The sequence below is a fragment of the Scyliorhinus torazame genome, chromosome 27, assembly GCF_047496885.1.
Source record: "Scyliorhinus torazame isolate Kashiwa2021f chromosome 27, sScyTor2.1, whole genome shotgun sequence".
Classification (NCBI taxonomy): domain Eukaryota; kingdom Metazoa; phylum Chordata; class Chondrichthyes; order Carcharhiniformes; family Scyliorhinidae; genus Scyliorhinus; species Scyliorhinus torazame.
In genome coordinates this window covers 24,934,600-24,960,284 of record NC_092733.1, presented here as the reverse complement: position 1 = coordinate 24,960,284, position 25,685 = coordinate 24,934,600, and the positions used below count along the sequence as shown (strand labels likewise).

General features: G+C 45.9%; 1 protein-coding gene across 1 annotated transcript in view; it reads left to right on the top strand.

Moving 5' to 3' along the window:
* Window positions 1-1,101: 1,101 nt before the first annotated feature.
* LOC140403317 (adhesion G protein-coupled receptor E3-like) overlaps window positions 1,102-25,685 on the top strand; it is a 94,101-nt gene continuing 69,517 nt past the window's right edge. Inside the window, exons 1-5 of the mRNA XM_072491163.1 lie at window positions 1,102-1,312; window positions 17,577-17,621; window positions 22,571-22,636; window positions 22,730-22,795; window positions 23,963-24,100. Of these exons, the coding sequence (XP_072347264.1) occupies window positions 1,282-1,312; window positions 17,577-17,621; window positions 22,571-22,636; window positions 22,730-22,795; window positions 23,963-24,100 (346 nt within the window). The 5' untranslated portion in view covers window positions 1,102-1,281. The remainder of the gene's footprint in view (window positions 1,313-17,576; window positions 17,622-22,570; window positions 22,637-22,729; window positions 22,796-23,962; window positions 24,101-25,685) is intronic.

Here is a 25,685-nt window from a genome sequence, read left to right as displayed (position 1 = left end):
AAACGGCCACTGATCCTCCGTTTGGCTGGAGGCCAGCAAGCCGGCAGGGTGGCGCACCCAGCTCCAGCTGCCAATAAGGCCCGGAGAATTGCCGGGTCCAAGGCCGCGCATGTGCACAGAGGTGGCCTTCAGCGCCCGTGCCGTGCTACATGGCGAAGGCCGCTCGCGGACCCGGCCCGGAAACAGTGCCCCCCATTTGGCCGGCTCGTGCGCCCACCGCCCCCCCCCCCCACACAGTGCCCCACAGCCCCTGATAAAGCCCCCCCTTGCCCGCAGATCGGTCCTCCCCGACTGTGGCGGTGCTGGGCTGAGTCCGCAGCCGCCACGCTGAGTTCCCGACAGATGAGACCATGGGAGACCCACGTCGTGGGGAACTCGGCTGGTCGGGGGCGAAGCATCAGGGGGGGCGGGCCTCAGGCAATGTCCTGAGGCCGTCGATTCGCCGCTTTGGAGGGGGCAGAGCATCGCGAAACGGCGCCGCCCCTGATTCCGTCGGCAACTTTGATTCTCCCGCCGATCGCCGAACGCGATTTCGGTGTCGGTGACGGTTGTAACCAGCCCCTTAGCAGTGCCATGTGGGACCAGCAGTGACAGGGTGCCACCCGGCCCAGAGGGCAAGCACCTGGGGTCTCCGATCCCCCCGGGGGACCCCCATGACTGCCATTCCGTCTGGTCTCCACTTGTGGGGACCGGCACTCAGCAGGGTTCGCCCGAGATGTCCAAGGTGCAGGGGGTTAGATCCCACACCTCGGGTAGATCGTGGGAGTTGCAGCCCCGCCCCCCCCGCTGCGGGTCCCCGGTGGCACAGGCTGAACAAGCAGAAAACCCAGTGACATGGACAGGACCAGAAGATCCCGCCAACAGCCAATGGCTTGCCATTGCTTCCGCCGCAAAACGCACCACGGTGGGGGCGGGGGGGCAGAAATTCCCACCCGAAATGTTTAAAAGTGTCTTCTGAAATTCCATGTACACATTTTCTGAGAGCAACGGAAAACTGACTAACATTGCAAACGGCACCAAGTGACATCCTCAAAATTGTATTGGTCGAACTGTTGGTTAAAATAGCACCGGTCAACATCCTTCCCTTTCCCGCACAGTTCTGCATTTCAGCAACAGGAATGTAAATGAGCAAAAACCCAGCAAAGGATTTATTTTGTCCGCGATTTGCAAATGCCCTGATTTTACAGAATCTCAGCGAGCCAGCTTCCCTCAGTCCCAGGGGGAAGGCTCCGCACAAGACACGGGTTGAGAGATTAAGACGGGGGAAAAGCCTTGGGCAGAATGAGATTTCTCGACTGGGCAAACCTCCTGGGTAAGTATTTGATGCTGAACTCCAATATCTATTGCTTGATGTGGAAAATGTTTGCAATGCAATCGGCGGTTCTTAACATCGAATTTACAGTGCCATTTGGCCCATCGAGTCTGCACCGGCCCTTGGAAAGAGCACTCCACTTAAGCCCACCCCAACCCAGTAACCCAACCTTACCTTTTTGGACACTAAGGGCAATTTATCATGGCCAATCCACCGAACCTGCACATCTCTGGACTGTGGGAGGAAACCGGAGCACCCGGAGGAAACCCACGCAGACACGGGGAGAACGTGCAGACTCCGCACAGACAGTGACCCAAGCTGGGAATCGAACCTGGGACCCTGGAGCTGTGAAGCAACTGTGCTAACCACTGTGCGACCGTGCCGCCCATAAAACTATCTGTTGTAAACTATTCCTCCACCGTACAAAACTACGTTTCCAACTTCCCACGATACATTTCCAGCATTTTGTTTTGCTCCCGAACCTATCCATCTATTTACTCTCAGCATTTCATTCATGGTTTCCAAAAGAACTCCGTTCCACTTTCCACTACAAACCTTCCGACAAGTCTAGGTCAGGAGTAAATTTGGTTGCTGTTCGCTGAGTTTACATGGAATCTTATGATTCGTCCAGCAGAGGAAACCATTTAGCATCTTGTGTCGTGCCAGATCTTCGCATAAAGAACTCCGTTATTCCCACCTCTCCCTATTCGTAGCCCGATTTTCAAATCTCCAGGCACTTATCCAATTCCCTTTTGAAGGCCATAATTGAATCTGCCTCCACCATTCTCTCAGGCGGTGCATTTCAACAGCACCTTCCAAATCCGCATCTCTACCATCGGGATGTACTAGGGCAGCAGACCCCTGGGAATGTCCCCACCTGGAGGCTCCCCTCCAAGCCACTCACCTTCCTGGTTTGGAAATACATCGGCCGTTCATCCGCTGTCGCTGGGTCAAAATCCTGGAACTCCCTCCCTAACAGCACTGTGGGTGTACCTACACCACACGGAGCGCGGCGGTTCAAGAAGGTGGCTCGCCGCCGCCTTCTCAAGGGCAATTATGGGATGGGCAGTAAATGCCGCCCCAGCCATATCCCACATTCTGTGAAAGCTCAAACACAACATTTCCAGATCCCAACTGATAACTGGTATGCCAATCTTGATGACTGTGCTAGAACTCTCCTTGCTAATCCGGCTCCGCATTCAACTAAAATACGCAGTCATGTTCCTTTGGTATTATCATTGCTATCATTAGCCTATCCCCATACTGTATATCATTTGGACATAAGAATAAAGCATAACCATCGCAAATAACCTTACTGAAAGCTGCTGTCATGTTTAAGTGTTGTCATTAACCTATCCAGTGTTTTTGATGGAGAGGGACTAGTTGGACGGTCAGTAACCAGGGGGCACAGGTTTAAGATCTTTAGCGAGAGAGTTATAGTGGAAATGAGGAACGGCATTATTTTTTTAACACTTTGAGTTCAGATCTGGAATGCATTGGCTGATTTAGTGGGGCAAGCAGACACTTTTCTTTAATTTTAAAGTACCCAATTCATTTTTGTTTCCAATTAAGGGGCAATTCAGCATGGCGCACCCTGCACATTTTTGGGTTGTGGGGGGCGAGACCCAAGCGGACACGGGGAGAATGTGCAAACTCCACATGGACAGCGGCCCGGGGCCGGGGTCGAACCGGGGTCCTTGAAGTCCCGCTAACCTCTGCACCACTGTGCCGCCCCAGGCCCCGGGGGGGGGGGGGGGGGGGGGTGCAAGCAGATTCAATGGTAATTTTCAAAAGATAAGCAAGAAATGACCTGTAGAAGAAAGGAAGTGCAAGGTTATGGTGAAAGAGTGGGGCTAATTGGATAACTCTGTTGTGGGGCTGTTATAGATACAATGGGCTGAATGGCCTCCATCCTGCTGTAGGATGCTCTCGGGCCGAGAACATCCACCTGAGAGGGCCTCAGCTTAACAATCAAAAAGATTCTACCTCCGACAGTCTAGCATTGGACTAAATGTCTCTTAAATTCTCTCTTGGGATGGTGCCCATTCCTAATTGCCCTTAAACTGAGTGGCTTGCTCAGCCATTTCAGAGGCATAGTTAATAGTCAACCACATTGCTGTGTAAGTGGAGTAACATGTAGGCCAGACCGGGTAAGGATGGCACATTTCCTTCCTAAAGGACATCAGTGAATTAAATGGGTTTTTACAATAATTGATGATTGCTTCATGGTCATAAGTCCTGCACTTCAACTCCAGATTTAATTAACTGAGTTGAAGTTCCACCAATTGTTGTAGGCCCACGAGTCAAAGAATTACGGGATGGAGGGGGTCATTGAGTTTATGCTGTCTCTTTATAGAGGAATCCAGTCAGCCTAGAATTGTTACTCAAAGCTCTGGGGTGGAGTGGGCCTTGAACTCACAACCGTCTGACCCAGATACCAAGGAGGTAGACGCTACCCTGGCCATGGCAACAAGCAAGAAATCTTTATCCCTGGAAGGGTTCAAAATTGATGTGGAAGGAAGCGTTGGATAGACTGCCGGGACTGAAAATGGACAAGGCGCCGGGACCAGATGAAATGTAGCCAAGGATATTGGGGGATGTGAGAATGGAAATTGCAGGGGTGTTGGCCATAATCTTCCCGTCTTCTCTAGACTCAGAGGGAGGTGCCAGAGCACCGGAGAATTGCAAATGTTACACCCTTGTTCCAAAAAAAGGTTCCAAGGAAAAGCCCAGCAATTACAGGCCAGCCAGTTTCACACCAGTGGTAGGCAAGCTTCCAGAAACAATTATTTGGGATACAATTAGTGGTCACACGGAAAAATGTGGATTGATTAGGAAGAACCAGTGTGGATTTCTGAAGTGGAAATTGGGTTCAACAAACTTGCTGCATTTTCTTTGAGGAAGTAATGGAAAGGGTTGATGGGGGTAATGCTGTTAACGTGGTGCATACAGACTTTCAACACACAGTACCACACAACAGACATGTGAGAAAGGTTGTAGCTCATGGAATAAAAGGGGCAGTAGCAACGTGGATACAAAACTGGCTGAATAATGGGCGCAGAGAGCAATAGTCAAGGGATTGATTTCAGGCTGGAGAAAGCTTTGTATTCTGGGATTTATTAATAGGGGCTTAGAATACAAGAGCAAGGAGGTCATGCTGAACCTATACAAGACACTAGTTAGATCTCAGCTGGAATATTATATACAATTCTGTGTGCCACTCTATAGGAAGGAAGTGAATGTGTTGGAGAGAGAGCAGAAGAGGCTTTTCTTTGTAAATTTAGCGTAACCAATTATTTTTTGCCAGTTAAGAGGCAATTTAGCGTGACCAGTCCACCTACCCGACACATCTTTGGGTTGTGGGGGTGACACCAACGCAGACACGGGGATAAAGTGACCCGGGGCCAGGATCGAACCTGGGACCTCGGCGCCGTGAGGCAGCAGCGTTAACCACTGCGCCACCGTGCCATCCTAGAAGAGGTTTGCAAGAATGGGTCCAGAGATGAGAAACTTCAGTTCTGAGGATAGATTGGAGAGGTGGGGACTGTTCTCCTTGGAGAGGAGATTTGATAGAGATGTTCACAGTTGTGAGGGGGCTGGACAGAGTAGAGAGGGAGAAAGTGAAGTGTGCTCACTCGTAAAAGGAGCGAGAGCAAGAGAGCACCGATTAAAAGTGATTTGCAAAAGAAGTCAATATGATGTGAGTAAAAGCTTTTTGTAACAGCGAGACGTTGCCAGGAAGTATGGTGGAGGCCGGTTCAATCGAGGCATTCAAGTGGGCATTGGATGATTGAATGTAAACAATGGACATGGGTACGGGGGGGCGGGGGGAAGGCAGGGGAATGGGCACCAAGTCATGATGTTTGTTTGGAGAGCTGGTGCAGATACGATGGGCTGAATGGCCTCCTTCTGCGCCCTAAGAACTCTGTGATTCTGTGTTATGACAGTGCCACCTCCTGGGCCAGGGACGACTCTGAAGCGATGAAGGACAATGAGTTGAATGATCTGAAAAATGGATGAGGACAATGTGGTGTTCTTTGAGATTCTTATTATCAGGACGGATGTCGTAGTGTTCACAAAGACCACAGAAGCTAAGTTCAATAACAAAGCTAACATTTATCACACCACTTATTGAAGCTCGGCCACTTACTCCTGCAGCAAGCAATAATCTAGTAATCTACAATCTACACTCTACTAACACTGGTCTCTACACTCTATCTGTAACTGTACCCTGCACTCTCTAGACCTCTCCTCTGCACTCTCTCCAGCCCTCTCCCAGAAGCCTGAGAGTCAGTACTGCATCTAGCTCCATCTAGTGGTCAATTATGATAGTACATTAACCCTTTATATTCTAAATATTTTACATAATGTCGCAGACAACAGGGACAGTTGGATGATCCCAAAGATCATCACAGTTGAGGGTGTGCAAAGATGCGAAAGAGTAAATGTTCCACTTCTTTGCGCTCAAAGTAGTGATCATGACAGCAATAACGTTGGACAGCCACTGGTCTTGGGCAGTCCTCCATCATTTTTAACCATCGGAATATTATGATGGCCATGAAACCCTTGCCGGTTGCCATTGAAAACCCATCTGGTTCACTGATGTCCTTCAGGGAAGGAAATCTGCCGCCCTTACCCGGTCTGGCCTGCATGTGACTCCAGACCCACAGCCGTGTGGTTCACTCTCAATTGCGCTTCTGAAATGGCCGAACGAGACGCTCAGTTCAAGGGCAATTACGGATGGGCAATAAATGTCTCTCCCGTAACTGGAGCTCTGCAGCATCCCGGACATTCTGCTCGTCACCCTCTCGCTCTCTGACACCTGCCATATTCTTAATAATTCAGCAGGAATCGGGGCATGGTGTTCAGCTCTGCTGGCTTTGCAGAAAGTCTCATAACTGCAGTTCAGTTTTTAAAAAAGTTTTAAACTTAAGTTGCTCCTAATAATAGCTGCTCGAAGCACACTGAATTGGGACCAGTGTTCTGGCGAAAAGAGTAAATAGGGTGGTCAATAGGACTTTAAACTAGAGATTGGGGGGGGAAGGGAAAGTCAGGGAACCAAGAGGTGAAGTAATCAGTGGGAAGCGTAGCTGCTTAGGAATACAAAAAAGCACAAAAAGACAGAACTCAGGAGAGGTTACGATAGTCCCCATCCCACAAAATATGACACAGTGTGTGGAAAGGCTCAGTAAACCAAGGTCCACCACACTAAGAAAACAAAAAGGGACGGTCAATAGAGAATTAAAGGTGCTATATTTAAATGCGCGCAGTGTACGGAACAAGGTAGATGAGCTTGTGGCCCAGATTGTGACTGGCAGGTATGATGTGGTAGGCATCACAGAGACGTGGTTGCAGGGGGTTCAGGACTGGCATTTAAACATCCAGGGATTCACAACCTATCAAAAAGACAGAGAGGTGGGCAGAGGGGGCGGGGTTGCCTTGTTAATTAGGAATGAAATTAAATCAATAGCACTAAACGACATAGGGTCAGATGATGTGGAGTCTGTGTGGGTAGAGTTGAGGAACCACAAAGGCAAAAAAACCATAATGGGAGTTATGTACAGGCCTCCTAACAGTGGTCAGGACCAGGGGCACAAAATGCACCACAAAATAGAAAGTGCATGTCAGAAAGGCAAGGTCACAGTGATCATGGGGGACTTCAATATGCAGGTGGACTGGGTAAATAATGCTGCCAGTGGATCCAAGGAAAGGGAATTCATTGACTGTTTACAGGAGGGCTTTTTGGAACAGCTTGTGATGGAGCCCACGAGGGGACAGGCCATTCTGGACTTAGTGTTATGTAATGAGCCAGACTTGATTAAAGATCTTAAAGTAAGGGAACACTTAGGAGGCAGTGATCATAATATGGTAGAATTCAATCTCCAATTTGAAAGAAAGAAGGCAGAATCAGATGTAAAGGTGTTACAGTTAAATAAAGGTAACTACAGGGGCATGAGGGAGGAACTGACGAAAATCGACTGGGAGCAGAGCCTAGTGGGAAAGACAGTAGAACAGCAATGGAAGGAGTTTCTGGGAGTAATTGAGGATTCAGAGGTTCATCCCAAAGAAAAGAAAGGTTATCAGATGGGGGATTAGGCAGCCATGGCTGACAAAGGAAGTTAGGGAATGCATCAAAGCAAAAGAGAGCCGATAATGTGGCAAAGAGTAGTGGGAAGTCAGAAGATTGGGAAGGCTACAAAAACAAACAGAGGATAATAAAGAGAGAGATAAGGAAAGAGAGGATCAAATTTGAAGGTAGGCTAGCCAGTAACATTAGGAATGATAGTAAAAGTTTCTTTAAATACATTAAAAAAAAACGGGAGGCAAAAGTTGACATTGGGCCGTTCCAAAATGACGCTGGTAATTTTGTGATGGGAGACAAAGAAATAGCCGAGGAACTGAATAAGTACTTTGCCTCAGTCTTCACAGTAGAAGACATGAGTAATATCCCAACAATTCCGGAGAGTCAGGGGGCAGAGTTGAATATGGTAGCCATCACAAAGGAGAAAGTGCTAGAGAAACTAAGAGGTCTAAAAATTGATAAATCTCCGGGCCCAGATGGGCTGCATCCTAGAGTTCTAAAGGAGATAGCTGAAGAAATAGTGGAGGCGTTAGTTATGATCTTTCAAAAGTCACTGGAGTCAGGGAAAGTCCCAGAGGATTGGAAAATCGCTGTTGTAACCCCCCTGTTCAAGAAGGGAACAAGGAAAAAGATGGAAAATTATAGGCCAATTAGCCTAACCTCGGTTGTTGGCAAGATTCTAGAATCCATTGTTAAGGATGAGATTTCTAAATTCTTGGAAGTGCAGGGTCGGATTAGGACAAGTCAGCATGGATTTAGTAAGGGGAGGTCGTGCCTGACAAACCTGTTAGAGTTCTTTGAAGAGATAACAAATAGGTTAGACCAAGGAGAGCCGATGGATGTTATCTATCTTGACTTCCAAAAGGCCTTTGATAAGGTGCCTCACGGGAGACTGCTGAGTAAAATAAGGGCCCATGGTATTCGAGGCAAGGTACTAACATGGATTGACGATTGGCTGTCAGGCAGAAGGCAGAGAGTTGGGATAAAAGGTTCTTTTTCGGAATGGCAACCGGTGACGAGTGGTGTCCCGCAGGGTTCAGTGTTGGGGCCATAGCTGTTCTCTTTATATATTAACGATCTAGATGACGGGACTGGGGGCATTCTGGCTAAGTTTGCCGATGATACAAAGATAGGTGGAGGGGCAGGTAGTATGGAGGAGGTGGGCAGGCTGCAGAAAGATTTAGACAGTTTAGGAGAGTGGTCCAAGAAATGGCTGATGAAATTCAACGTGGGCAAGTACGAGATCTTGCACTTTGGAAAAATGAATAGAGGCATGGACTATTTTCTAAACAGTGACAAAATTCATAATGCTGAAGTGCAAAGGGACTTGGGAGTCCTAGTCCAGGATTCTCTAAAGGTAAACTTGCAGGTTGAGTCTGTAATTAAGAAAGCAAATGCAATGTTGTCATTTATCTCAAGCGGCTTGGAATATAAAAGCAGGGGTGTACTTCTGAAGCTTTATAAAGTATTAGTTAGGCCCCATTTAGAATACTGTGAGCAATTTTGGGCCCCATACCTCAGGAAGGACATACTGGCACTGGAGCGGGTCCAGCGGAGATTCACACGGATGATCCCAGGAATGGTAGGCCTAACATACGATGAACGTCTGAGGATCCTGGGATTATATTCATTGCAGTTTAGGAGGTTGAGGGGACATCTAATAGAAACTTACAAGATAATGAATGGCTAAGATAGGGTGGACGTAGGGAAGTTGTTTCCATTAGCAGGGGAGACTGGGACCCGGGGGCACAGCCTTAGAATAAAAGGGAGTCACTTTAGAACAGAGATGAGGAGAAATTTCTTCAGCCACAGAGTGGTGGGTCTGTGGAATTCATTGCCACAGAGGGCGGTGGAGGCCGGGACGTTGAGTGTCTTTAAGACAGAAGTTGATAAATTCTTGATTTCTCGAGGAATTAAGGGCTATGGAGAGAGAGCGGGTAAATGGAGTTGAAATCAGCCATGATTGAATGGTGGAGTGGACTCGATGGGCCGAATGGCCTTACTTCCACTCCTATGTCTTATGGTCTTATGGCTTTAGAGAAGTGGAGAAGGCGCCCCTTTGCGACAGCCAGGTTTGGCGGTGCCGTCTGTGTGGTCAGCTTCCCTTTTCCAGGCAGTCAGCAGGATATTTCTGAGCCAGGGTGAATTCCACATTCGTCTTGTGAGACTAAATGCCGTGCTCTAACCGCTCGTGGATCTGAGGCAGCCATCTTTGATGAACACACTTCCCTCTCCACCCTCCCCCACCCCCCTTGACCAGAAGGATGTCAGCCGAGTCACCTTCCGGAGGCCCCCTTCGTTACCAATCGGACCTGTGGTGTTTTTTGTGTTGCTAATTTTAAGGATGGCTGAGGCAGTGATCACAAAGACCACAAATAACTTTTAACATGAACAAAGCTCTAACGTTTTTACACTACTTAATTGAATTCGACACTTACTCCTATATAATACACAGTTGATAATAAACACTCATCCACTACTAATCAGGGGCTGTTTAGCACAGGGCTAAATTGCTGGCTTTGAAAGCAGACAAAGACAGGCCAGCAGCACGGTTCAATTCCCATAACAGCCTCCCCGAACAGGCGCTGGAATGTGGAGACTAGGGGTTTTTCACAGTAGCTTCATTTGAAGCCTACTTGTGACAATAAGCAATTTTCATTTCATCTTTCATTTCATTTCATCTCTACACTACTATAGTAACTATGATCTGCTCTCACTCACACTATCTTTCCTTCAGTCTACCCTCTAGCTTTCTCCTCAACCTCTCAACCACAAGGGTTAGCATCGATGCCTTATATCTACATATGTACACCTAGCTCCCTCTAATGGTTGATTTAGACATTGCATGAACCCTCACAGTTCTTTATATTTATGATAATGTCACAGGATCTGCTCCAGGTTTCCGAATTGGTACAATTTGCAACCTGCTTCACCCGTTCAAACTCTGAGGCGGACTTCTTTTATACCCCAGGGTGTTAGAATCCACATTACCACCCAATTCTCCATTGCAAAAAATAAAATCCTCCTTCTGCAACTCCAGGTCACATGAACATACGAATTCGGAGCGAGAGGAGGCCACTCGGCCCCTCCAACCAGCTCCGCCTTCAATAAGATCATGGCTGAACTGATTGTAACATCAACCCGACATTCGTGCCGACCCCGCCCCCCCCCCCCGACGACCTTTCGCCCCCTTGTTGATCAAGAATCAATCCAGCTCAGCTGTAAAAATATTCTAAGACTCTGCACCCATGGCCTTTTGAGGAAGAGAGTTCCAGAGACACACGGCCCTCTGAGAGACAAAAGTTCTCCTCATCTGCGTCTTAAATAGGCGACCCCTTATATTTAAACAGTGACCGCCCCCCCCCTCACCCCCCCACAAAAGGAACTCCCACAAGAGGAACTGCCCAAAAGCATCACTGCTGTCAGAAACAATGCAGCCAATTTGAATGCAGCAAAGAGAATTTAGCAAATTATCTGTTTTCAGGATGTTTGCTGAAGGTTAAATATTGTCCAGTGACTCCATTCCACAGAAATGCAGAGGATAGTCTCCTGGTGCCTTGGCCAATATTTTCCCCGAACCAAAATCGTTAAAATAGATGATCTGGTCACCATGACATCACGGTTTGTGGGACTGTCCTATTGCGGGGTGTGGGCGGGGGGAGCACCCCCAACACTGCCCTGGAGATGTGGGGAAGAACCACAATGATTGCGGGGGGGGGGGGGGGGGTTCTATCCATGTCCGTGGGGCGGAAGTCTATTGTTAGCCCAGATTGGGGTGCAACTGAGAATCTGGGGGTGTGGCTTGCACCGTCATTCTGGCGGGTGTGGCCTGATCCACGGAAATCAGGGTGCCATCTTTAAAGGGTGCCCCGATCTGAACAAAAAAATAAACTCCCCCCCCCCCACCCCCAAATATGGAGGATCCCCCCTCCCCCGCCTGTTGGAATCTTGTATTTGAAAGAATGTTAACTCCTGGCTGGCTCGCCAATTGTTGAGAATCTTTAATTTGAAGGGATCTTAACCTGCCGAACTACGCCAAGTTTGGGGGAAGCTTAGTTGATGAATCAAAGTCCTGGCGCAATACGACAAGTTGTAAGATTTGTAATATTTCTGGACTATGCCAAGTTGTTGGATTCCTAGTATTATTCGACTGTGTAAAGTTGAAGGAATTTATATTATTTCTGCTATTCGGTTACCAGTAGCACTTTGCGAATACTGGGACTCAGCAGAAACTTCAGTTAAAACTTCTCAGGTGCCAAAAAGAATTGTTTTATTTGTAGTTGCTTGATTACAATTTGAAAGTCATTTAAAAGGCAATTCGTAGACAATTCGAAGCTTTCAGAGAATTACAGACATTATCTTTTTTCCTTAGGCAGACAGCTCGAAAGTAACTTTTAAACGGTCAAAGTCTGGCAATGAAACGTGAAGAGAGAGAGAGAGCTAATCTTCAGCTAAACTCAAACTCAAAGTCAAAAGTGCACTCCATCACTGACACAGACTAACAGACTGACAGACTGACAAAACCCCCAAAAGATAAAACACAAACTAACAGAAAGACTATTAAGGACAAAACTGACTAAACTAACAGAAAGACAACACATCACAAAGACACTACAGAAAGACTCACTGACAGAATCAAAGACAGAAATTAAGGACAGACAACACTAAAATGGCGGGCGGAAACTTTTCAGTTATACACTTTCATATCTGTCTTAAGTCATCTAATCACACCCCAATATAATCCTAATTGGTTTGGGTTAGACTCAAACACATTTGATTTGATGGCAAGCCATCCATCTTCAATGTGCAACATCAGCTTTTAATTGTTTTTGCTGATTTAGCTGTTATCTGCATTGTGAACAATGGTGCCTTCATGTTGCTATGGTATTCAGTCCTTGTCCTTGACAATTAGCACAAGCAGTGACAAATTGTCTTGCAACTGTGCTGTTTTGATGTCACACTGACTTTGAAAATATGCATTTGCCAGAACAACGGACCTCAGTAAAAGTGAATTATGCTGTATAAATGGGTATTTAAAACTGGGGCTTAATATTTATGCTTAAACAGCTATCTTTTACCTATACTAGTTGTATTCGAAATACCTGGCTTCTACAGTCGGCCCTTTGATAAATCGAAAAATTAAGTGAGATATATCACCATAAGATAAAAGACATCATTAATGCGATAGGATAGGTAAAAACGCAAAGAATAACTCATTCATATTGTCATTACAGTTTTAAACAATAGAATGGACACTTAACATTGCAACAGGCATTTCAAAATAATTATTATAATTAATAAATTAATCAAATTTGATCACATTGGTATGTTATGTAAATGATGAATACAGCTACACAGGAGAATAGGATTATTCTTATTCTGGACATTCCATCCAGTGTGTCCAAACCACCCACAAATTTTATCCCAGAGAGAGATAAATTGGGGCGGATCAAGTTTTTTGATTTCTTTTTGGATATGTAATGCCAAATCTTTAACTTCTTTAGAGTTATCGGGAATGAAAGTGCAACACTCTGCACCAATCAGGGCGCAGGTGCCACCTTTTCCAGCTAGCACAGTCAAGTGCCATTCGATTTTGTAACACTACGGTTAACATTTTACAGATCTTAACATTGATATACTGATTGAAAATTGATACCATGATTACATAATTCAGCAATAAACAATTAATAATAACTTCATGTATACAAATAAAATGATTATGCAATAAAAAGTTGAACATATGATCTAGTAATAAATGGTAAAATGATTATCAAAATTGATGTCAAGTCTTTGACATCTTCTGGATTATACACAAAGCTTGTTGAAAGGGATAATTTTCTTGCAGAGACAAAAAGAGGCGTATAGCTTGGAATTATGCCATTCGCATCTCTAAACTTTTTCTTTTGCACTCAAATGGACTGGGAGTAAAAGTTGGATTGCTGCCAAATTCCAGTTATCAAATACCTTTGAACGATCTGTTCTTTTGGAATATAGATTGCCTTTAATCAAAGTTGTTTTGGTTTTTTTAAAAACCAGCTTCCACATTGCTTGAAGTTTTAATTTCCAGACTGAATTTAAACATTTATTTTAAAATATCAAACACAATAACTTATTAAATATATAACTGAACCAATCTTGTGCTGTATCTTGATTTTCTGTAGATATATTTGTTGATTCTGTTCAAGTAAACACAGCTAACAAGATATGTTAGTTTCTTTAAACTAATAAAGCAACGTTCAGAATAATGACAGTTTTCTTAAGTTGACAGTTCTTGGCAACTTTTTAGCGATACATTGAGGTTTCTTTAGCTGCTTTGATGGCAGCCGTTCTCTGAGTAAGTTCCCTTTTTCGTTTGGAAATTTTCTGTCCCAAGTAAACATCTTTCGGGGCAATTTGTGCTTTGTGAAAGCTAGCTTTGTGACTGTTAGTACTGAGGTGGTTCAAGACCACCTGTAAGTCTTTGTCATGATCATCTTTATTGATGGAGGTTATCAGAACATCATCTTCATATTGGATAATGGTGGAAGGCCGAACAGGCAGTTGCCTGAGATGATTCTGTAAAGCCATGTGGTAAACAGTTTGGCTATTATGATACTGTTGTTGATTAACTGTAAAAGCAAACCATGGTTGTAGTTGCTTAGCCAGTGGTGCTGACCAGAAGCCATACTGGGTGTGTCTTGTTGGTACGTGTTACATGGTTGACCACGAGGTGGAGATGTATTGTAGTGAACATTGTCTACTCATCTCTCGAATCCATCCGTTGTTTTTGATAGCATTTTGCCATCCAGTGTCCTACTCTACCGTAGAAAAGACATTGTGGTATTTTCTTACATGATTTTAATGGAGCAAGGGTACATGTTTGCTCTGGCGCTGGTGGTGAAATTGTAGTTACTGCTGATATTCCTGCAGGTGCTGCAACAGTCGACGCTGGAGCAGCAGGTAACATGGGCTGGATTTGAGCAATAGGCTGCATTTGAGCAGCTGCAGTGTTAAAAGTTGCCTGATTGTGCAAACCACGATCTATCTGAATGCATCGGTCAACTATGTCTCGGTATGTGCCAGCTGTGGCCCAAGCTGGTAAAACCAAATTCAAGGCAGCAGAAACTTCAGGTTTAACACCGGCTATAAAAGCCGTTTTTAATGGGTTTAAAGTGCTTGCATCCCATGTGTCATTTTCCTGGTCGAGTATCATCCCTGAATATTCCATCCAAGTATGTAAAAATGTTTCCTCAAAATCCTGAATATCTTCATTATTTTTTTGAATGCAAGATGTGATCTGAGACCAATTGGTCCTTGGGGGGCGAAATTTTAATAGCCAACTCTTGATTGCTAGCCAACCAGCTTCTAAATTTTGCAAATCGTCTCCAAGGGCAACTTCTACTTCATTTCTAAGGGTTGAAATTACACGAGTACCTAGCATGATAGTCAAAATTTGTACTCCATCAAATGGGTGGAGACTGTAAATGGCTTGTAATCTGTGAATTCCATCCCATGTGGTCATACCACCCTTTTTAGGGTGTGGAAGATCTTTGGACCATTCGTCAATTTTCGAAGGATCAATTTGTTCATGAACCCATTGGTGGTCAAATATGTTTCTAGTGATAGTTTCACCATCTTCTTCTATTTTTTTGCTTCCAACTCTAACCCGTTTGTGTTTTAAAGGGGCTAGTCGAATTACTTTAGTATTTTGTCTTCGTCTGATTCATCTGACAGAGAAAATAATTTATTTTTAACAATTGATCTCGGCTGTGCAATTGTCGATTGTGCCACTAGGTGGGGTGCTTGGGCTGCTTTCTGAGTTTGTTCAAATTTCTGCACAGAAAGCCTGTTTGTCAAAGAATTGCAGTGTTCAGTTACGTTGTTTATATCTCTTTCTAAAACACATCTTTCTTTCATTAACTTGCAATTTTCAAGTTCAATTCGCTCAGTTTTTAATTGCAATTGTCGGTATTTTGACTCCACTTCAAAAACATGATTTTGGAATTCTGTTATTTGAAAAGATAACTGCTGGAGTTCAGAGGTTTTGTTTTGCAAATCTGTTTTAATTTCATCATTATGCTCAAGTTTGGATTTTACAACTCGCAAATCTGTTTTAATTTCATCATAATGCTCAAGTTTGGATTTTGCATCTTGCAAATCTTCAACAACTGCAATTAGTTGGAAGATATACTCATCATCACTTCGCTCAGTATTTAATTGCAACTGTTGGTATTTTGACTCCACTTTAAAAACTTGATTTTGAAATTCTGCGATTTCAACAGATAACTGCTGGAGTTCAGAGGTTTTATTTTGCAAATCTGTTCTAATTTCATCATAATGCTCAAGGTTGGATTTTGCATCTCGCAAATCTTCAACAACTACAATTAGTTGGTCTTTAGTGGACTGAAGCTGATGATCACTTTTATTTTTAATAATGGTCTCTTGCTGACTGTGTATCTGTCCCGTAATTACCAGGGACCATTTTACACGTTCTGCACCGTGTAATCGTGTGCATTTTCCCCATGCTCTCTTGATATTATTGAAGGACCACTGTCCTCTGGGGATATCATACTTTGATTCAATTTTTTTTGAGGTTTCACATAGGTTAAATTGTCTACGAGTGAAAGATCTACAATCCCCCAACATATCTTCAACAGAAACATCTGGTATTCCAGTACCCCCCTTGGATGTAGTGGGGAGTAATGTTCTGCCTGCTAAAGGCTCTGAATCTACACTTTGATTTGGATCAGGCATAAATTTTCTTGATCGCTGACTGCCGTGACTATTTTTTTTTTTAGTCCCGTTTTATTTTAGTTACTGCAGTGACTAATCTTCCAGCCACGTTTACATTAGTCTCAACGACTGGCACTTGATATATTTAACACAGTCAATAAAAAATGTTCTTTTCAAGGGTTGAAGTACTGATTGATGCGGCTTTAAGACTTTTAATGGGTGAAAAAGATATTTCTTACCCGAGTCTAGCCGTGGGTTCTGGCTGTCTTCTGGGCCTCCTCCGATTATCTTCGAAGCTTTCCGTCGTCACCTGGGCCTCCGAAGGTCGTCCTCAGTACTCCCCCCTCCTGCCATGACTAGGCCAATTGTAGGAACCTTGTATTTGAAAGAATGTTAACTCCTGGCTGGCTCGCCAATTGTTGAGAATCTTTAATTTAAAAGGGATCTTACAACTTGTCGTATTGCGCCAGGACTTTGATTCATCAACTAAGCTTCCCCCAACTTGGCGTAGTTCGGCAGGTTAAGATCCCTTTTAAATTAAAGATTCTCAACAATTGGCGAGCCAGCCAGGAGTTAACATTCTTTCAAATACAAGATTCCTACACCGCCCCACAAGCAAGAAGTGACCCCCTCCACCATGCAATGATCGGGCATACCCCCTCACAGGTGTAGGATCTCCCCACCCCTCCATCACAGGCATCAGCCCTTCGTCCTCCCAGGCATTAGGGTACACCCCTGCCCTCCCACACATAAGGGAAACCCCCTCAATTGGTTTTCCAGAGGGTCCATCCCTGGCAGTGCCAGGCCGACACTGCCAGATCAGTACTGCCAGGTGGGCACTGCCAGGTGGGCATTGCCAGGTGGGCACTGCCAGGTGGGCACTGCCAGGGTCACACTGACAAGTTGAGGCTTCCAGGGTGGCACTGCCAGGTTGGGACTGCCAGGGTGGCACTGCCAGGTTGGGATGCCAGGGTGGCACTGCCAGGTTGGGGCTGCCAGGGTGGCACTGCCTGGTTGGCATTGTCAGGTGGTAGTGTCAAAATGGCAGGGGACAGTGCCAGGATGCTGCCCAGCCTTGTCCCTCACCACCCAGGGGCTATACTTACCTGTGCCCTCCTGGCAAGATCATCACGACTGGCATTCGCTTTTGAAAAACAATAGTGATTCGCGCCAGGGTGCCAACGGGCCGGCTGGGCCGGATGGTACGTTAAGGGTGGAAGTAGCAGCGTGGCGCCCTCTAATTGCATTCAAATTTATGATAAAATATGCTAATCAGGCTCATGCTCTTCGTGGGCATGAACCTGATTACATCACCGGCGAGGTGGGGGGAGGGGGGGGTGGGGGGGGGAGGGGGAGGTGGAGGGGGTAGGTTGGGAGGGTTGCCGCTCCTACAACACAACACGTTCTTGCAAACCTTCTCCCCTTGGGTTCCACATGAAACGTTTGACAGACGTCTTTTGTCTTTTGCAGTGGTTGCTTGGATTCAACACACAGCGTGTTCTGCTCAATTGGCTGGTGAGTAAAAATCCAGAAATTAGGAACATAAAGTGAAAATGCTCCTCGGAGCTCAGATTCCGTTCATTTATTAACCTTCCATTTCCGGGCTGGATGAAAGAGATTAATCGTCCATAGCTCTCCCGCCTGACGCAGGAGCTTGGAAAGGGAGGCTGTTTGACGTGTGTTTAAAGATGAACACATTCCGTGAGGCTTCACGGCCATTTTGATGGCCAAGCGGGAAACCATAAAATAGCCAAAAAGATGGACAAAGTAACTTCTTAATGCAAGTAGTTTAAACACGTGTCTTAGCCACAGCTCAGTGGGCGGCAGTCTTTCTTTGAGGTCAGTCGATTGTGGAATAAAGTCTCGCTCCGGAGGCATAACGTCAGCTGACAATGCAATGCCACCGCTGAGGTTGTACTATGTTTTGGACAAGACACAAAACAGTCTGTACTGTCTTATTTGATCCAAAAGACCCTGGGCGTGATTCTCATTTGCCCGACGCCGATACCGTAATCGGCAATCGGGCGGAGAATCGACTCCGACGTCCAAATCGGGGCCGGCGGTGGTTTGACGCCTGTCAGCCATGCTCCGCGCCCTCTGAAATAGCGTCATCACATTGCGCGCCGTTGCAATGGCATTGGCGTGTCATCGGCAGGCCCTCCTGCGATGCTCCGGCCCCGATGGGTGGCGTTCCCGACGGCGCGGGACGCGTGCGGTCTCAGCGGTCGGGAACCCGGGGTGGCAGCTGCGGACTGTGTCCAGGGAGTGGGCTGTGGGATCACGGATGGCCGGTCGGTCCGGGCACGGCTGGCACCATTTTGTATGGCGCGACCGCTGCAGGTCGGCAGCAGTGCGAATGCATGGCCAGGGACCTGGCCATTCTCCGGGCATTTCCAGCGCGGGAGCCAGGACTTTCACCCGGCGACGCTGCCCGACCCTCACCAGTCCCGGAATCAGTGAGAGATCGGCGCGATCTTTCCGTCGTAGAACTCCCACAAATTCTCTGTTTGAGCCGGCACTTAGCCGCTGAAACTGAAAATCCAGCCCCCTGTGTCACCAAGATTCTGAGTATTAAGTCACATTGACGTTCAGGAGGAGTTGAGTATTTGCAGATATGCCCTTATTTGGACAGATGGATCTTTATGATGCCTCTGTGGAGGATTGGACGCAATACATTGAACGTTTGGGCTACGCTTTTCAGCTCAACGGAATAGAGGAGGAGGGGAAGAGAAAGACAATCCTTCTGATCACATGTGGAACCCAGGCCTAAACTTAATATGGAGCCTCGCATCCCCAAGCATGTCCGACCCCAAGTCACTCACTGAGCTAGTTGAATTGGTGAAAACACACCACCCCCTGAAGCCACCAGTAATACTCCAGCGATTTAAGTTTAACTAAACTGGGTGAGCCCTTGGGGGAACGATTGTGACGTATATTACCAAATTAAGACATATTGTGGAGCACTGCGGCTTCGGAGCCACTCTCAACGATATGCTGCGGGACCGTTTAGTCTGCGGGGCAAATAATGAGGCCAGCCAAAGGAAGCTATTAGCAGAGGCAGATATAAATTTTCAGAAGGTGCTGGAGATAGCATTGGCAATGGGGAGCGCTAAGATGGGTGCACAGGAGATTCAGGGCATGCAAAAATGGTGCAATGCGCCACTTCGGGCGGGAAGCTGCAGCCAGAAATGAAGATGTAACTTTAAAACGGGAAGCAAATGCTGTCACAAGTAGAGCGAGAAGATTTTTCAGAGTTAATCGGTCACTTACAATTGAAGAAGAACGGGGTAATCACACCTCCTCAGTTTAAAGAGGCTGAATGTTTTCTCTGCCACAAAAACAGTCACTTAAGGCATCGACGTAAAAGTAAGTCTACCCAGTGACAGAGTTTGTAACACATCACAAGCGTATAATGTAGAAGAGTCCAGTACTGCGGATTTAAATGTTCACTCATTGTTCAATGTGAAAGGGGGCAAAGCAGTCCCCATCACTGTGATGCTTTTGGTCAACGTTTGACCCTTAAAGATCGATGTTGACAATGGAGCCCCTGCCACGATAATGGGAGAACACACATTGCAATATTTATAGCAGTTTACATTGTGCTTGAGGGGTACCGCGGCAAAACTAACAACTTACACAGGAGAAGCCATCATGGTCAAAGGTACCACCACAGTACCTGTAAGCTCTCAGCAGCGGTCCGCTCAGCATCCGCTAATAATACTGTCAGACCAAGGGCTAAGTATTTTGGGCCGTGATTGGCCAATCAAGTTAAACTGCATGGAGATCTTCTTAGCACAGGGGAAGGGACTGCCTGAGTTAATGGAGATCTTTGAGGATCCGGCGTATTTGTCCGTGTACCAGGAAGGGAGTTGCTCCAACTGAATTGCACCACGCCAATCTGGGTATATCCGAAGATGCTCGAGAGGGGTTATGTATGGCAGCCTGGCATCGAACCCGACATTGAGAGTTTGGTGTAGAACTGTGAACAGTGCCAAATGCAACAACGGTTGTCTGGTACATCCCCGCTGCACCTTTGGGACTGGCTGGGCCAGCCATGGGTACGAGTTCCTGTTGGTTATGTGGGGCCAGCACCTGAGGAGATACCGGGTATAGTGATTTCTGTATAAAGCTCCTCAATGGAGGCACCCCGGACAGAGGAGTTACACCACCCGCTAGTAATCGCAAACCACCTGAAAGATTCGATTCATGGTGTTTGATATTTTAATTATTGGGGACCAAGTAAATTAATTATTATCGATGTACGGAAGAACTTAGAGAGGGAGGAGTGTGGTGTTTGTCCCCATTATGGGGCGATCTGCCAAGAGGGTCACGTGACCCCGGTGACCAATCAGGGACCAGGGTGCAGGATCAGCTGAGCAAGCATGGGTTTCTGTACCTGTTCGATACTGGTTGTAGTTGTTATTTACCTAACTAGTGAACAAGAAATATTACAAATGTTGAGGAACAGAGGACCTGGGGGTACATGTGCACAGATCATTGAAGATGGCACAACATACCGAGAGAGTAGTTAGCAAATAATATGTTATCTCGGACTTTATAAATAAAGCTGTTGCGTAGAAAAGTGTGATGAATGTAGAAATCTTTTATATAGCTTGTGTTATTAAAAAGCCTGGTTTAACATAGAGGCAGACTCTGTGTCTGCAAAAGGTGCAATTTTGTTATGATTGCTGGAGATTCCCTGGAGAGTATATAATTTCAGAGATTGTGTTCAGACTTAGGTAAGCAGGTCAGGGGATTTGACTGGGATAAAGATGTAATTAATGGGAGGAGCCAGGTCTGTAGCAGGCAGTTTCACTTTGTGGCTTTTTGCTGGGAGCTTTGAACTGAGCAGCAGCTTTTGCCAAAGGCTGTCAGATTAAGCATTAGTCTGACACAGCCACAAGGCTCTGCACGCTGTTTTCTGACAGGATCGCTCTCTCTCTCTCTCTCTCTGCTCAAGCAGTCTTTCCAAGGAATCTCTATCCAGAGGGCAGCAAGTATCCCTGTGTTTGCTAACTTTATTTACAAGTGGCTTTTGACCTGTAATGGGTTTTGCATGATTGGAGACAGAAAACGTATCACGTAGAAGTTAAAGTGTTTCCTTTTATCATTAAGAATTGTTCAGCTGTTAATTGTAAGCTATTTTCTACGATGATAATGTCATTTAATCCTGCGCTAATAATTGAATTTGTTTTGATATAACAGACCCCTATTTGTCAGCGTAATCACACCTGGAGCAAAGTATCTTTTCCTCGCATTTTTACAAATTTGAAAATAAGTGTTCGGGTTCTTGATATGAAAGTAAATTAAATTAAATGAAAATCGTTTATTGTCACAAGTAGGCTTCAAATGAAGTTACTGTGAAAAGCCCCTGGTCGCCACTTTCCGGCGCCTGTTCAGGGAGGCTGGTACGGGAATTGAACCCTGCTGCTGGCCTGCCTTGGTCTGCTTTAAAAGCCAACGATTTAGCCCTGTGCTTATCTGGTATCCTAACAAATGTTGGGCTGTGGTCCGGGACCTTAATAAAGGCAGGGAGGCTATGCTGGACCAGGTTGCCACAACTAGAGCAATACGTCCAGTTCTGGTCTCCGCACTTCGGGAAGGATGCAAGGGTCCTCGAGAGGGTGGGGAGGAGGTTTATCAAAAAGGTTCCAGTGATGAGGAGGTTTAGCTCCAAGGTTAGGTTGGAGAAGCTGAGATTGTTCTCCTTGAAGCAAAGGAGATTGAGGGGAGATTCGACAGAGGTGTAGAAGATTGCAGAAGGTTTAGATAGCGTAGACAAAGAGAAGTTGTTCCTTTCAGAAAATGGTGCAAGGACTAAGGAAGCACAGATTTACTATCTTGGGCAAGAGATGCAGGGGGATTGCGAGGAAGAAATACTTTACACGCCGAGTATTAATGACCGGGAGCCCACCACCCACCGCCCACCAGAGCGGTAGAAGCGGAGAACATCAATGACCTCAAATGGAAATCGGATGGCATTCCAGGGAAATGAATAGGCAGGTTAAACATGCATTGAGTTCCAGGGTGGGGCGTTGAACCTCGTAACCAAGTTAACACTAAATTGTTTTAGATAACTGCCCATTTATTAACTGCATTGACGTTACCTCTGAGGAATAATTAGTTCGAGGAGATGTGTTCATAGTGCAATTTATTTGTGATAATTCTCAAGTTGGAATCTGTGAATGAATCGTTTACCAGGGACCCGGGTTCGATTTCAGCCTTGGGTGACTGTCTGGCATGGAGTTTGCACATTCTCCCCATGTCTGCAGGGTGGACAAGTAAAGGATGTAAGACAAATCAGCAACACTTAAGGGGGAAATGCAGGAAATGTTAGAGGTACCTTCTTTACGATACTCTGTTATCAATCACTGTTTTCTCTTTCCCCTCTTGTTTGTGACTGTTTCTTTCTTAGTCTCATGTTAATCCATGTTCTCTTCCATATTATTTTGTATTTATCCTAGGGGAGGTGGTCGATTACGATAATCTATTTGGCCCTTTTGGTGATGGGTCTGTATCTGGTTTACCCGGTAAGAAATCTTTCCCCTCTTGTTTGTGACTGTTTCTTTCTTAGTCTCATGTTAATCCATGTTCTCTTCCATATTATTTTGTATTTACCCTAGGGGAGGTGGTCGATTACGATAATCTATTTGACCCTTTTGGTGATGGGTCTGTATCTGGTTTACCCGGTAAGAAATCTTTTCCTCAACTTCATTCATGACTCTCTCAATGGCTGTTCCATAACTGAAGTTGTTTCTGACCAATGCTCAGCTGATCGAACCATAGAACCCCTATGGTGCAGAAGGTGGCCATTTGGCCCATCGAGTCTGCACCGACCCTCTGAAAGAGCACCCTAACCTAGGCCCGCTCCCCCACCCTAACCCCGTCACCCCACCTAACCTGCACACCTTTGTACACTTAGGGGCAATTTAGCGTGGCCAATCCTCCTAACCTGTGCATCCCTGGTATGTGGGAGGAAACGGGAGCACCAGGAGGAAACATGCACGGACACGGGGAGAACGTGCAAACTCCACACCAGACAGTCACCCAAGGCCGGAATCGAACCCGGGTCCCTGGCGCTGAGAAGCTGCAGTGCTAACCACTGTGCCGCCATGCCACCCCAAAAATTAAAGTATCAATAGAGTAACACTGAAGCATTCTGGTCCATTTGCTTGGAAATCTGAACTAATCGTGGTTGTGTCATCCTTTGGGCATGTGTCTTTGGACCAGGCGACGTCTGATGTTTTCGAACGTGCCAGGGTGGGTAGGGACCAATTAGTGCAGCCGGAAGTAAAATCATGATTGAGGCAAATCAACAAGGTGGTTGTCAGTGAAGGAAACCGTGTGTGTGGGAGAAATTTTGGAACCAGCTCGAGTTGGGTCCCAGGAGTTGTTGCATCAAAATCAAGAGCTTTGCCTTATGAAGCGAATGTCTGAGGAAGAATCATCCGGAAGCATGTAGACCATTTAGGAGGGCGGGGGTTGGTCCCAGCAGCCGATATGGCCACCTGAAACCACGTTGCGAGCAGGAAACGGTGTAGACTATACAAGCGGTGAAGTACCGGACCTGCCCGTGACAGGCGAGTCTGTCGTCCCCATGGAAATGGATGAAGCTGGATTACCTGTACCCGAGGAGAAGCCGAGTCTCGGGGTTTCTGCATAAATCTCCCCAGCGGAGGCACGCCCAACAGAGGAGTATTTATCCCCCACCTCACCCTCAATGTCACAAAAATGATTTTATGCCAGTCGCAGTTAAATTCATTGTTTATGAGATGGAAAAAGCAGGAACAAGGCAATAATTTAAGTGTGCTCTCAAACCGAATGGATTTTTTTGATGATTTTGCCTCCTACTGCAGATAACGAAGATTTGGATTCAAAGTGTGGCCCTCATGCACGATACTATGCAGCATATGGAGATTTCTATTGCACATGTGAGAAAGGATACATCCCAACTTCAGGGAAAGCTTTCTTTGCCGATGGGACTGGATGTAGAAGTAAGGACATTTATTCTTGAGAACTCTGGGTGCAAGGGTCTGGTTTGCCAAGATTTTCAAACATTCAGAGTCACAAGTAATGCAAATATAGGGGATCTGTCAAGGGCGTGTCCCTTTAAGAAATGTTTTTGTCTTATCACATGGGTTCAGTGATGTCATTGTGTGGGTGGAGCTGGGCTGTGGCTCTGTGAGTTTTACTTTAGCTTCGAGTTTGGACTGGTTTGAACTGCACAGGTTCCCAGACTATTTTGTAACTTAAAAGAGATAATTGCGTCCTGAGAGGAATTCAAACCTGTTGTTTGAAAAGAGGAACAGAGTATCAATAACAAGTCTTACACCAGTGAGAAGGCCGTGTGCTGGGCCAAGCCTTTGAAAAGGGGTTTCTGGTTTATCTTGGATTTTGTTTTTGAATTGGAACAGTTACGGAGGAATTCATTAAGGGTTGTACATAGATTATTGCAGCTGTGTGGGGTTTTAATGTTCGTAATGGATAAAAATTCTTGCTCTGTGTGTTTCTACAAATGTTTCTACAAATGTTAACTAAGTTCTTCGAATAAAGCTGGTTTTTTGATCAAAAGGGCCTGAGAACTCTATTGATTAACACCTGAAAGGTCGGCCCTTGTGCTCATCCTAGCCAAATTCAATAAACAATTATAGGTCAGGTGGCCGCCATAATATACTTTGGAGTTTTTTAAACCTTGGTCCATAAAATAATAAAAAATTAACATAGCAATGTTTAGCTTTCCCAGCTCATGGTGTTGGGCTTGGCGTTGGAAGCATTACTGCACTAATCATTTCAATCTTGATCGGGGTGTGGTCAACTCCATTTCTCCATCTATACATCAAATCCCTTGATTATCTTTAAAAATATATCTTTTTAACTTTATTTCTATTTTTTATAAATTTTAGAGTACCCAATTAACTTTTTTCAATTAAGGGGCAATTCAGCGCGGCCAATCCACCTAGCCTGCACACCTTTGCGTTGTGGGGGCGAAACCCATGCAGATACGGGGAGAATGTGCAAACTCCACACGGACAGTGACCCAGAGCCGGGATCGAACCTGGGACCTCGGCGCCGTGAGGCTGCAGGGCTAGCCCACTGCTCCACCGTGCTGCCCTGATACCCTTATCTAACGAAAATCTATCAACCCCAGCCTTCAAATTGCGCCCCCCCCCCCCCAGCAAGTGAGGGGGAAAATTCTAGATTTCTGTGTGGAAAAGGCTCCCTTGATCTCTCTACTCAGTGGGTTGTGTTAAGTCGATCCCAAGTCAGTCGGTGAAAAGTGAAACTCGACCCTAATACTCTTCTTGATAATTGGTTTTATTCGCAGAATGCAGCATTATATACAGCTGTTTCATAGCTTGCTCCCCCAGTGTCCCTTTTTTACTCCGATGAGTAACCAATAAAAGGCACAAACGTTACGGGAAAGTTAACAAATGAAATGGGAATGTCATTTCTCAGGCAGTCCAGCCTCCTCGGAGCTCACCACCTTGCAGAAGCGCTCAAGCATGGTGGCGGACACCTCTCCAGGGACACCCAGACGCGAACGTAGCCATGGAGTCGGGCAGAATGGTCCACTCAATT